General features: G+C 44.6%; 1 protein-coding gene across 2 annotated transcripts in view; it reads left to right on the top strand.

Annotated features, from left to right (window-relative positions):
- The first annotated feature begins 1,599 nt into the window (after positions 1-1,599).
- LOC149921086 (carbonic anhydrase 3-like) overlaps positions 1,600-13,316 on the top strand; it is a 28,549-nt gene continuing 16,832 nt past the window's right edge. For both annotated transcript variants that reach the window (XM_090163429.1, XM_090163428.1), the window contains exons 1-3: positions 1,600-1,701; positions 2,137-2,190; positions 3,255-3,425. In XM_090163429.1, coding sequence (XP_090019555.1) covers positions 1,638-1,701; positions 2,137-2,190; positions 3,255-3,425 — 289 coding nt within the window. In that variant the 5' untranslated portion in view covers positions 1,600-1,637. The remainder of the gene's footprint in view (positions 1,702-2,136; positions 2,191-3,254; positions 3,426-13,316) is intronic.

Here is a 13,316-nt window from a genome sequence, read left to right as displayed (position 1 = left end):
ACAATGAGTTTATTTCCGTCAATCGGAAAGCTCTTGAATCTGGAGTACAGAGTTCTATAGTTTCTTGGGGTTTAGTAACAATAACGAATGAATATTCATTAATAATATCTTAGCCTAACATATTTAGGTAAACGAATGTAACCTACTTGAACTGAGAGATTTTTAATACGGAAACATTCTCAGATTTAATATATAATCTTTTTAAAAAAATATAATACAGAAAGGAAGTTATTTTAAAAATATTTCAATTTGTTTTATTAATTCGCCAAAAGTTTCACAGTTTTGAGCGATTAATTGGCAAATAAATGTTGGATATAAGTCGGCCGTTGCTCGGGCTATAAATGTGTCATGTCTTTTGCAAGTCATGACAGCTATTACAATTCAAGGTCGGCGTTTGGACTCTAAATAGTTCCAATGATAATACTCTTAGATTCGGCTAGTGGTTCAAAATGCTAGGTCGCTATACCAACTTTAAAAGCGACCGAAAACGTACTCACGAGGAATTCACAAAAACGTTTAGGACTATTAGAGTCCGTATTTGGACCAGGACCGAAAGGCGACTTTTCGACCAAAGCCCGACCTTAAGTCGTCTCTTTGTCTTTTAAATTTAAGGTCTATTTAAAGTCGGATAATGGTCGGCATACCGACCATAAATAGTCCCAAAAAAGGATTTACGGTTTTAGTGTCGAAAAACGTTCGGACGTTTTTAGGTCGGTATTTGGTCGTCAACTATAAAGCGACTTTTCGACCGTACCCCGACCCTAAAACGACTTCATGTGCTACTGGGGTAGTCTTATGTTAATCTCCTTATAATAACTAATATTATGGTTCAATAATTAAAATAATTGGAAATTATTTGTTGATTTTACTGGGCGGAAATTATAATCGTGATTTTTAGAAACCACAGGAGTAAGATTAAAATATTAACTGTTGAAAGTAAATCACTTGAAGGCTCAATATGTGAGGTTCAATGGATAAAATAGATGTATTTTAAATCTAAAACTTTATTTGAAGTGATTGTTTACCTAAGTAACAATCCCTTCAGTTTCAATTGTAGTTTCTATTTATTGCAATATTCAGTTTCGGTTGCTAAGTCGATTGATGACTTGTTATCCCTTTGACACGCACGATGTTCAATAAGCATCATTTTAAATTTTATTGTTACTATGTTACTTATGTTGTTTATAAACCAGGCAACTTAATTTGAATAAAAATTAATTAAATAAAGTGTTACTAAAATATTTTTAGATATGAAAGAAATAATTTGTTCATTAGGGTGAAATGCAGCTTTATTTAAGTACGTTTATAAACTTCAGCTAATATTAAGACTACAATTGTAGACTAATATTCCCTTTAAGAAAGGGGGGTTAGGGTCACGATTGTAAGCCGTCTATTTATTAAATCTTTTTATTCGCACCGATCGATTTAAGATGTCTTAAATGTTTGTTAGAAGACAATTGCTTACGAAATAAATTTACGACACATTCTGTAAGTAATTCTTTATGAATTTTATCTAGGAGTATTGAATTTTCGACACGACTACTGAAGTTGTAAACTTTGGAACGCTAAATTATTTCACAATTCAAAAGGAAAAGGTGCCTCACAGGATATAATTTTATTGCTACAAAATAATAGAAATGATTCTTTTCTCTGGATTTTTAGCAGTTTTAGGATTTTTCGTAATTTTCCAAAATAAACTAGGTGAGTATCACTTTGTTCAATTAGAAGTTAATTATAATTATCTCTATATAAGTATCCATCTCAATAATATCGTTGAAGTTACTTTCTACCATTATAACCTTACAACAATAGGGCTTATTAATAACTAATTACCCCCAACGTAGTTTAATTTTAAAAGTCTTTAAAAGGAGTAATAAAAATGATACATTTTCACTTGTGATGAGGTGTACGCTTCCGCGATAAACAAATTTGCGCCCACTGAAATCTGCCTCGAGCCGGCGAAAGTACGTTTTTCATATTAACGGATTATAAGGATACTTTTGCCATAAGATCTAGATCATACTTCTGGTGTCATTAGCGAGCTAATTTGGCAAGCCATGTAGCTTTTCACTTAGGGTTCAGCTTTTTTTTAGTTAAAATCTTTCCCTGGTTGAAATTTCCTTTTCCTTTTTCCAGTTTATGCTTCTGAGTGCAACATTAATGTAACTGCTGGAAAGTGGTCGCACAGCGGTAAGTATCAAGTCTTTTATCTGAGCCTTAAAGCCTTCCTTCAAGAAACAAATTAATTGACAATATAAAGGCTTAATTACTTTAGGGTAAGCTTTTAATTTTGTTATATATAACGTTTGGAAATTATTTTGATAGTTCCTGATATTAGATTATTTTGACGGTATTTTTTTATAAACTATTGAAAAACTTCTTAATACACAATATGTCTAGGTTTCAGAAACTGTACTCCCGACTAACTCCAAGCACCAAAGGTCGTAGCTAAGGGAGGGGGTGATGGGGGCGAACCATTTTTGCTCGATTTGGGGGTGACACCCAACCGTGAAAAAATAAATACTTACACAAACTAGAGACTAATAAGAAGCACACCATGATATCCGCCTCGGGAGTTACCCATGCTAGTTACGGCACTGCCAAGCACCGTATTGAACATTGATTAAAAAGTTCAGAATATTGAAGCTAATCTCGATTTAAGCTAGATAAAAAATAAATAAATTTAAATGATAAAACATTAAATATTGCAAAAATATTTTAATATTGGTTATAGATCGAAAACATGTATTTATTTTTTAATGGAAATGAATGTCTAAAAGGCCAAAAACAGCAAATACGACCCAGTCGAATTAATTAGTTTGGGAAATCCGCTGAGCTTCGTGTCTGGGAATTTGAGATGAGCGTTGTCAGAAGCTCGCGTTTTTCTTCTCTCAAGCGTGTTACTACATTGCCCAATTCCATTACTTACGCACGTAGGCATAAATTTGACATAGAGACATTCACGTAATCTAAATAGCCAGGGGCGTAGCGAAGCACTTAAGTTTCGGAGGGAGCGAATCAATTTTTGCCCACTTCATTGAATATAGTTTTCACTATCAACTACTCAAAAACAAGTGTTGATGTGTTTAAAAGCAGTATTTTGGGGTAATTTTAATCGAAATTTTAAGTAAAGGAGTAGCAAAGTATTATAATCCTTCCCTGACGGTAATCCAATGGCACACTCATCCGGGGATCAATAGGAGCAGCCCAAAGAAAAATGCTATTAGTTTATTAACGATTAATCTTCCACATAGATCGTCATATTTGGCCCTCATTGTACCCTTCATTTTGCCGTGGCAATTTGCAATCGCCGATTGACATCGACAGTCGCTTTGCTTACGACTTTTACTACTCTGCACGACTCAATTTGAATGGATACAAGTGGAGTCAACCAAGTGCCGTCATACTAAACGATGGACACCAAGGTATGCCTTATCAGTTGATGCATGGGGAGGTCAGACTACTGGTTTTTTTCTGCTTAACAAAATATCACTCTGTGGTTTACCGCCACCTTTAATCAATTAAATAATAGAGATCATATCATATTCTTTTATAAAATTATATTATTACCTTAATTATTGTTTACTAGCTGGAGTACCCGGTATGGCTATTTGTAAAGCAAAGGAACAAGCGCCAGTGACGAAACTACGGTATATTCGATTTGTTAATAGAACGCTTTGATAACTGACTCCACGCATGGCACCGTACCCCATATAACCAACTGATTAAATACAATATTAACCAATTATACTTTGATAACATAATAATTTGCCATTTATTATACGGCCTAGTGTCTATAGAAGAAGGTTTTTTAAAAACATGCAATATTTAAGCTTTTTTCGTGTGTATGCCTAAATAACTAAGAAAGTCGGACTTTTGGCTAAGACCAAAGTGTAGTATCTTGTAAACAGCGGGTGTACCTAATTAATAAATTAATATATATATATTATATAATATATATATATATATACACAAACACTCATCTTTATATATTAGATAATATCCTTATGTATAAACATAATTTACACGGTAATGTCCAGACTCAATAGATGGTACCATAAGCCTATCAACCCTAAGTTTGAATCGAAAGGCAGTATTGGTTCAAGCAAACGACTGGCGAAAGTACAGCGCTAAATACACCCGGTGGCGGAAAAGAGAAACGTAACGCGTCCGGCAATGCATGATGCCAGCTGCTTTGGTAGAGGGAGAAAGGGGGAAGGAAGAAGCTTCAATTTATCTCTACCAGGTGCCGGTATTATCGCCTGATTTATTCTTTTTCGCCCGTCCAGTGGTGGTACAAAGGGCACTATGCGCATTTCAAACTTAGAGGTTATAGGCTTATGAATGTACATCTTACCAAATTTTCGTGATAAAGATCATATTAATTCCACTAACTATCCTACGATAGCTCGAGACAACGAAATATTTATAGTTTTGAGACTATGTACCTTTTTCAAATCCACCAGAAGTTAACCACGATCGCGACAAACGGCTTGATCTTCCTTAAATGGCGGAGGTAAAATGGTCCGTAAACCGAGGCTCCGTAGCGTTCACTTTAACTGATGGCTTTCGTGTTCAAAGGTTTTTCAGTTTAGCCAAGAGCAATGGGTGATTTTAAGTAGAAAACCGCGTTTTCGGCATTTCTATCGTGGTTAAGTGGGCGGAGGAGGCGGCTAGATGGACGTTTCTTATCAATAATTTGCGCTTTAACCACTTTAGCGATGTCCTGTTTTATTTAATAGATAAAAATCTAGGATGTTCCCATAATGCATTGCAAAATGAAAATACTCGCATGTAAATAGAAAATTAAAAAAATAGTATTAAAGTAAACCGATAGGTTTACTATTTATTCTTACACTCGATTACTGCCTTCTACAAGCTCCCCCCCTTCCGGATTACAAGGCTTTGGTCTATGCATAGACTAAGAAATATTTACACATTTAAACATTTCTTAGTATATGGTCTATGCTGGAACCATAAGCTGGAAATTTCGTATAGAAAATCAGAAAATGATAAAAAAATTGATATTTATATATCGTTAAGACTATTTGTCCTAGGCGAATTCTAAAACTATCACTGGATTCCCGGAGTCGGAAACATGTGCCTTCAAGATGTTTCAATCTAATTAGGTTCATTTTTAAGTGAATAATAATTAATTTAAAGTAATTCGAATATTTTTAACGGCTCTCATAAAAATCGACTTTTCGGCGGATCGCCTTGAGGGGGAAAGACGACGGGGGGAGAACCGTTCATAGAGAGGGAAAAGTGAAAAGTCTGGAAGCCTGGGATCGACGTTTCGGCGGATCGCCTAGAAGGGGAAAGACGACGGGGGGAGAACCGTTCATAGAGAGGGAAGAGAGAAAAGTCCGGAAGCCTGGGATCGACGTTTCGGCGGATCGCCTAGAAGGGGAAAGACGACGGGGGGAGAACCGTTCATAGAGAGGGAAGGGAGAAAAGTCCGGAAGCCTGGGATCGACGTTTCGGCGGATCGCCTAGAAGGGGAAAGACGACGGGGGGAGAACCGTTCATAGAGAGGGAAGAGAGAAAAGTCCGGAAGCCTGGGATCGACGTTTCGGCGGATCGCCTAGAAGGGGAAAGACGACGGGGGGAGAACCGTTCATAGAGAGGGAAGGGAGAAAAGTCCGGAAGCCTGGGATCGACGTTTCGGCGGATCGCCTAGAAGGGGAAAGACGACGGGGGGAGAACCGTTCATAGAGAGGGAAGGGAGAAAAGTCCGGAAGCCTGGGATCGACGTTTTGGCGGATCGCCTAGAAGGGCAAAGACGACGGAGGAGTACCGTACATAGAGAGGGAAGAGTGAAAAGTCAGGAAGCCTGGGATCGACGTTTCGGCGGATCGCCTAGAAGGGGAAAGACCACAGGGGAGAACCGTTCATAGAGAGGGAAGGGAGAAAAGTCCGGAAGCCTGGGATCGACGTTTCGGCGGATCGCCTAGAAGGGGAAAGACGACGGGGGAGAACCGTTCATAGAGAGGGAAGGGAGAAAAGTCCGGAAGCCTGGGATCGACGTTTCGGCGGATCGCCTAGAAGGGGAAAGACGACGGGGGGAGAACCGTTCATAGAGAGGGAAGGGAGAAAAGTCCGGAAGCCTGGGATCGACGTTTCGGCGGATCGCCTAGAAGGGGAAAGACGACGGGGGGAGAACCGTTCATAGAGAGGGAAGAGAGAAAAGTCCGGAAGCCTGGGATCGACGTTTTGGCGGATCGCCTAGAAGGGCAAAGACGACGGAGGAGTACCGTACATAGAGAGGGAAGAGTGAAAAGTCAGGAAGCCTGGGATCGACGTTTCGGCGGATCGCCTAGAAGGGGAAAGACCACAGGGGAGAACCGTTCATAGAGAGGGAAGGGAGAAAAGTCCGGAAGCCTGGGATCGACGTTTCGGCGGATCGCCTAGAAGGGGAAAGACGACGGGGGGAGAACCGTTCATAGAGAGGGAAGGGAGAAAAGTCCGGAAGCCTGGGATCGACGTTTCGGCGGATCGCCTAGAAGGGGAAAGACGACGGGGGGAGAACCGTTCATAGAGAGGGAAGAGAGAAAAGTCCGGAAGCCTGGGATCGACGTTTTGGCGGATCGCCTAGAAGGGCAAAGACGACGGAGGAGTACCGTACATAGAGAGGGAAGAGTGAAAAGTCAGGAAGCCTGGGATCGACGTTTCGGCGGATCGCCTAGAAGGGGAAAGACGACGGGGGGAGAACCGTTCATAGAGAGGGAAGAGTGAAAAGTCCGGAAGCCTGGGATCGACGTTTCGGCGGATCGCCTAGAAGGGGAAAGACCACAGGGGAGAACCGTTCATAGAGAGGGAAGGGAGAAAAGTCCGGAAGCCTGGGATCGACGTTTCGGCGGATCGCCTAGAAGGGGAAAGACGACGGGGGGAGAACCGTTCATAGAGAGGGAAGAGAGAAAAGTCCGGAAGCCTGGGATCGACGTTTCGGCGGATCGCCTAGAAGGGGAAAGACGACGGGGGGAGAACCGTTCATAGAGAGGGAAGGGAGAAAAGTCCGGAAGCCTGGGATCGACGTTTTGGCGGATCGCCTAGAAGGGGAAAGACGACGGGGGGAGAACCGTTCATAGAGAGGGAAGAGAGAAAAGTCCGGAAGCCTGGGATCGACGTTTCGGCGGATCGCCTAGAAGGGGAAAGACGACGGGGGGAGAACCGTTCATAGAGAGGGAAGGGAGAAAAGTCCGGAAGCCTGGGATCGACGTTTCGGCGGATCGCCTAGAAGGGGAAAGACGACGGGGGGAGAACCGTTCATAGAGAGGGAAGAGAGAAAAGTCCGGAAGCCTGGGATCGACGTTTCGGCGGATCGCCTAGAAGGGGAAAGACGACGGGGGGAGAACCGTTCATAGATAGGGAAGGGAGAAAAGTCCGGAAGCCTGGGATCGACGTTTCGGCGGATCGCCTAGAAGGGGAAAGACGACGGGGGGAGAACCGTTCATAGAGAGGGAAGAGAGAAAAGTCCGGAAGCCTGGGATCGACGTTTTGGCGGATCGCCTAGAAGGGGAAAGACGACGGGGGGAGTACCGTACATAGAGAGGGAAGAGTGAAAAGTCAGGAAGCCTGGGATCGACGTTTCGGCGGATCGCCTAGAAGGGGAAAGACGACGGGGGGAGAACCGTTCATAGAGAGGGAAGAGAGAAAAGTCCGGAAGCCTGGGATCGACGTTTTGGCGGATCGCCTAGAAGGGGAAAGACGACGGGGGGAGTACCGTACATAGAGAGGGAAGAGTGAAAAGTCAGGAAGCCTGGGATCGACGTTTCGGCGGATCGCCTAGAAGGGGAAAGACGACGGGGGGAGAACCGTTCATAGAGAGGGAAGGGAGAATAGTCCGGAAGCCTGGGATCGACGTTTCGGCGGATCGCCTAGAAGGGGAAAGACGACGGGGGGAGAACCGTTCATAGAGAGGGAAGAGAGAAAAGTCCGGAAGCCTGGGATCGACGTTTTGGCGGATCGCCTAGAAGGGGAAAGACGACGGGGGGAGTACCGTACATAGAGAGGGAAGAGTGAAAAGTCAGGAAGCCTGGGATCGACGTTTCGGCGGATCGCCTAGAAGGGGAAAGACGACGGGGGGAGAACCGTTCATAGAGAGGGAAGAGAGAAAAGTCCGGAAGCCTGGGATCGACGTTTTGGCGGATCGCCTAGAAGGGGAAAGACGACGGGGGGAGTACCGTACATAGAGAGGGAAGAGTGAAAAGTCAGGAAGCCTGGGATCGACGTTTCGGCGGATCGCCTAGAAGGGGAAAGACGACGGGGGGAGAACCGTTCATAGAGAGGGAAGGGAGAATAGTCCGGAAGCCTGGGATCGACGTTTCGGCGGATCGCCTAGAAGGGGAAAGACGACGGGGGGAGAACCGTTCATAGAGAGGGAAGAGAGAAAAGTCCGGAAGCCTGGGATCGACGTTTCGGCGGATCGCCTAGAAGGGGAAAGACGACGGGGGGAGAACCGTTCATAGAGAGGGAAGGGAGAATAGTCCGGAAGCCTGGGATCGACGTTTCGGCGGATCGCCTAGAAGGGGAAAGACGACGGGGGGAGAACCGTTCATAGAGAGGGAAGAGAGAAAAGTCCGGAAGCCTGGGATCGACGTTTCGGCGGATCGCCTAGAAGGGGAAAGACGACGGGGGGAGAACCGTTCATAGAGAGGGAACGGAGAAAAGTCCGGAAGCCTGGGATCGACGTTTCGGCGGATCGCCTAGAAGGGGAAAGACGACGGGGGGAGAACCGTTCATAGAGAGGGAAGAGAGAAAAGTCCGGAAGCCTGGGATCAACGTTTTGGCGGATCGCCTAGAAGGGGAAAGACGACGGGGGGAGAACCGTTCATAGAGAGGGAAGAGTGAAAAGTCCGGAAGCCTGGGAAAGACGTTTCGGCGGATCGCCTAGAAGGGGAAAGACCACAGGGGAGAACCGTTCATAGAGAGGGAAGAGAGAAAAGTCGGGAAGCCTGGGATCGACGTTTCGGCGGATCGCCTAGAAAGGGAAAGACGACGGGGGGAGAACCGTTCATAGAGAGGGAAGAGAGAAAAGTCCGGAAGCCTGGGATCGACGTTTCGGCGGATCGCCTAGAAGGGGAAAGACCACGGGGGAAGAACCGTTCATAGAGAGGGAAGGGAGAAAAGTCCGGAAGCCTGGGATCGACGTTTCGGCGGATCGCCTAGAAGGGGAAAGACCACAGGGGAGAACCGTTCATAGAGAGGGAAGGGAGAAAAGTCCGGAAGCCTGGGATCGACGTTTCGGCGGATCGCCTAGAAGGGGAAAGACGACGGGGGGAGAACCGTGCATAGAGAGGGAAGAGAGAAAAGTCCGGAAGCCTGGGATCGACGTTTCGGTGGATCGCCTAGAAGGGGAAAGACGACGGGGGGAGAACCGTTCATAGAGAGGGAAGGGAGAAAAGTCCGGAAGCCTGGGATCGACGTTTCGGCGGATCGCCTAGAAGGGGAAAGACGACGGGGGGAGAACCGTTCATAGAGAGGGAAGGGAGAAAAGTCCGGAAGCCTGGGATCGACGTTTCGGCGGATCGCCTAGAAGGGGAAAGACGACGGGGGAGAACCGTTCATAGAGAGGGAAGAGAGAAAAGTCCGGAAGCCTGGGATCAACGTTTTGGCGGATCGCCTAGAAGGGGAAAGACGACGGGGGGAGAACCGTTCATAGAGAGGGAAGAGTGAAAAGTCCGGAAGCCTGGGATCGACTTTTCGGCGGATCGCCTAGAAGGGGAAAGACGACGGGGGGAGAACCGTTCATAGAGAGGGAAGAAAGAAAAGTTCGGAAGCCTGGGATCGACGTTTCGGCGGATCGCCTAGAAAGGGAAAGACGACGGGGGGAGAACCGTTCATAGAGAGGGAAGAGAGAAAAGTCCGGAAGCCTGGAATCGACGTTTCGGCGGATCGCCTAGAAGGGGAAAGACCACGGGGGGAGAACCGTTCATAGAGAGGGAAGGGAGAAAAGTCCGGAAGCCTGGGATCGACGTTTCGGCGGATCGCCTAGAAGGGGAAAGACCACAGGGGAGAACCGTTCATAGAGAGGGAAGGGAGAAAAGTTCGGAAGCCTGGAATCGACGTTTCGGCGGATCGCCTAGAAGGGGAAAGACCACGGGGGGAGAACCGTTCATAGAGAGGGAAGGGAGAAAAGTCCGGAAGCCTGGGATCGACGTTTCGGCGGATCGCCTAGAAGGGGAAAGACCACAGGGGAGAACCGTTCATAGAGAGGGAAGGGAGAAAAGTCCGGAAGCCTGGGATCGACGTTTCGGCGGATCGCCTAGAAGGGGAAAGACCACAGGGGAGAACCGTTCATAGAGAGGGAAGGGAGAAAAGTCCGGAAGCCTGGAATCGACGTTTCGGCGGATCGCCTAGAAGGGGAAAGACCACGGGGGGAGAACCGTTCATAGAGAGGGAAGGGAGAAAAGTCCGGAAGCCTGGGATCGACGTTTCGGTGGATCGCCTAGAAGGGGAAAGACGACGGGGGGAGAACCGTTCATAGAGAGGGAAGGGAGAAAAGTCCGGAAGCCTGGGATCGACGTTTCGGCGGATCGCCTAGAAGGGGAAAGACGACGGGGGGAGAACCGTTCATAGAGAGGGAAGGGAGAAAAGTCCGGAAGCCTGGGATCGACGTTTCGGCGGATCGCCTAGAAGGGGAAAGACGACGGGGGAGAACCGTTTATAGAGAGGGAAGAGAGAAAAGTCCGGAAGCCTGGGATCAACGTTTTGGCGGATCGCCTAGAAGGGGAAAGACCACAGGGGAGAACCGTTCATAGAGAGGGAAGGGAGAAAAGTCCGGAAGCCTGGAATCGACGTTTCGGCGGATCGCCTAGAAGGGGAAAGACCACGGGGGGAGAACCGTTCATAGAGAGGGAAGGGAGAAAAGTCCGGAAGCCTGGGATCGACGTTTCGGCGGATCGCCTAGAAGGGGAAAGACCACAGGGGAGAACCGTTCATAGAGAGGGAAGGGAGAAAAGTCCGGAAGCCTGGGATCGACGTTTCGGCGGATCGCCTAGAAGGGGAAAGACCACAGGGGAGAACCGTTCATAGAGAGGGAAGGGAGAAAAGTCCGGAAGCCTGGAATCGACGTTTCGGTCTATCGGTAGAATGGGAAAGACAACGGGGGGCTACCATAGGGGCCCATGTTAACGGCGTTGTGATAGAGATAAGAAAATTAACGTACGACGTTAGGGCAGTAACGCCATCTTCGTTTTAAAAATTAAATATTATCTTACTAGGTAGACATTGGCGCCACCAGCAATAGGCAGGAATAGGCACGTGCCTACGTGGAAAACTAGAGGGGCTCCGAAATTTATTAAAAAAGAGGGCCCTAGTTTTTATATTGGTAAATTTTCCGTAGCCGAATTAATAGAGAAATTGCTGAAAAATTTCAAATTTGTGACTACCAACTAATGCACATATTTGAAGGGTTTATATTTACCTTATTTAAAAATGATAATACCCATTGTATAATACCAGGGGGTGAGCGCGTAAGCAAAAACGCAACGGGTGCCTTACGCGGCTGTCACTTTTCCTCCTGCTTCCTGGGTGAGTGCTTGCCGCAGCCTACTTCCTGGGGGTAGTAGGTCAAACTTTGAAGCCCTCTAGTGCTCTTTAAACTCGTCGCAGAGAAACGCGACAAAAACCTGCATACTTCTCAGCTCATCCCCTACAAAGACCAGAAATTTCTGTACTGACTATTGAATCACCCTGTATATAAGTTGACAAAGTAACTTTGTTAGTTATAGTAGTAGTATAGTTTCAGTCTTTCAGATGGTTGTTCATACCAGCGAAAACACATGTTTTAATTTCGAAAATAACTATTTAATGTTTAATGTTTATAAAAGTTATTTTTATCTCCTGATATAATAATGCATAAATATTTTCACACAAAGTAAGTGTTATTTACATTTTTGAAAGCATTTAATTTTTAATGGGCCTTGGCACGCATACCTGCTCATTCATCATGCAACGCGCGAAATTAATTTGGGGAAAAGCCTAATTGGGAACATCACCACTAGGAGGTGCAGATTGTAAATACCTAACTCTTAATAACGGGTATGTGATCGTCAAAAATTTGGCCTAGACCTTTGCTTATGTGGACCTTATGATATAACGTTGTTCTAAATCATCCTTGCAAAAACAATTTTCCTTCCCCCTCTTACCGTAAAGAACATTTTATGGAAAGGTCTATTGAATTATTATATCGACTTCTGAAAAAAGGACATATATTGTACAAAAACCCTATTTATTTTTGTTAATGATAAGGCTTAGAAGGGTCAGATATTATAATAGACTTAGAATTCGTGTCTTTGCGAAACACCATGAATCATCAAGAAAAAGCTCTTAGCGTAAAGCGATTGTGTGAAAACTGAAAAGGGAAAAGTGATTTTCGACCCTGGAACTTATCTGGTCTAACTCACACTCAGCCGAAGTCGGTCAAAAAGAATGGGCCAAATTTATTTCATTTTTCACCCGAAATAACTAAAAAAATGATTATTTCGATTTTAGCATTAACATTAACAAGAATAAACATGGTTTTTTTTTCAGTTCGCAGAACCTGTTTTGTATAATTTAATTATTTAAAAGTAAATGCAACTTAAAATAAGTTAGAAAATTTACGTAATTTTGCTTCTTTATGTATGTACATAAACTATCCATAATTGTAAGCTATTAAACGTCCAAATCCCGTAATTAGGATGCAGGCAATTGATTTTTGAAGCGCCCCCGACGCTGAATTGATATAAAATATTAATCAATGTAAACCTAGATTCGCGCTTTGAATAAATCCTAGGCTCGCTGCTTGAGTGGTGCTTTCCCCGTTCCCACCCCCTTTGGCCAAATATGACGTTCCACACTTTTTATATCATATCATTTCACCCCATTTCATCCAATTACTGTATAAAGCGGTTTCTGTGCTTGATCGACAAACTTAACCAGTCTTTATTTTCTTACTGAAAATGATGTTAACAACGGGCCCCACCAAAAGATTCAAAAACAAGTTGGCAAGCCAAAATATACCTCTCCTCGGAAGAATTGTCCCTAGTGGTATTAATTTCTCGAGATAACCCTTAAAGATATATGTCCGCAATTTAGAGTTATTTGTTAAAAATGCTATCCCAGTTCTATCCCGCCCGGTATAAAATTTTAATTATAATTAAAATAATTGAGACGAAACGACCAATTTTAATTTATTCAGAATATCATAAGTTAAGTAGTTACAGCAGTGAGTTAGACGTACTATAACAATGCACAATTGAATTACACCCTTTTTACAGTACAAGTTTATCAGTTGAATATAATATGAAGCAAATTTTAATTAAAGAAATATC

This window comes from Leiobunum rupestre, chromosome 11, assembly GCF_980474605.1.
Source record: "Leiobunum rupestre chromosome 11, qqLeiRupe1.1.hap1, whole genome shotgun sequence".
Lineage (NCBI taxonomy): Eukaryota > Metazoa > Arthropoda > Arachnida > Opiliones > Sclerosomatidae > Leiobunum > Leiobunum rupestre.
The sequence above is the reverse complement of the archived record's forward strand: the minus strand, read 5'-3'. Positions and strand labels throughout refer to the sequence as shown.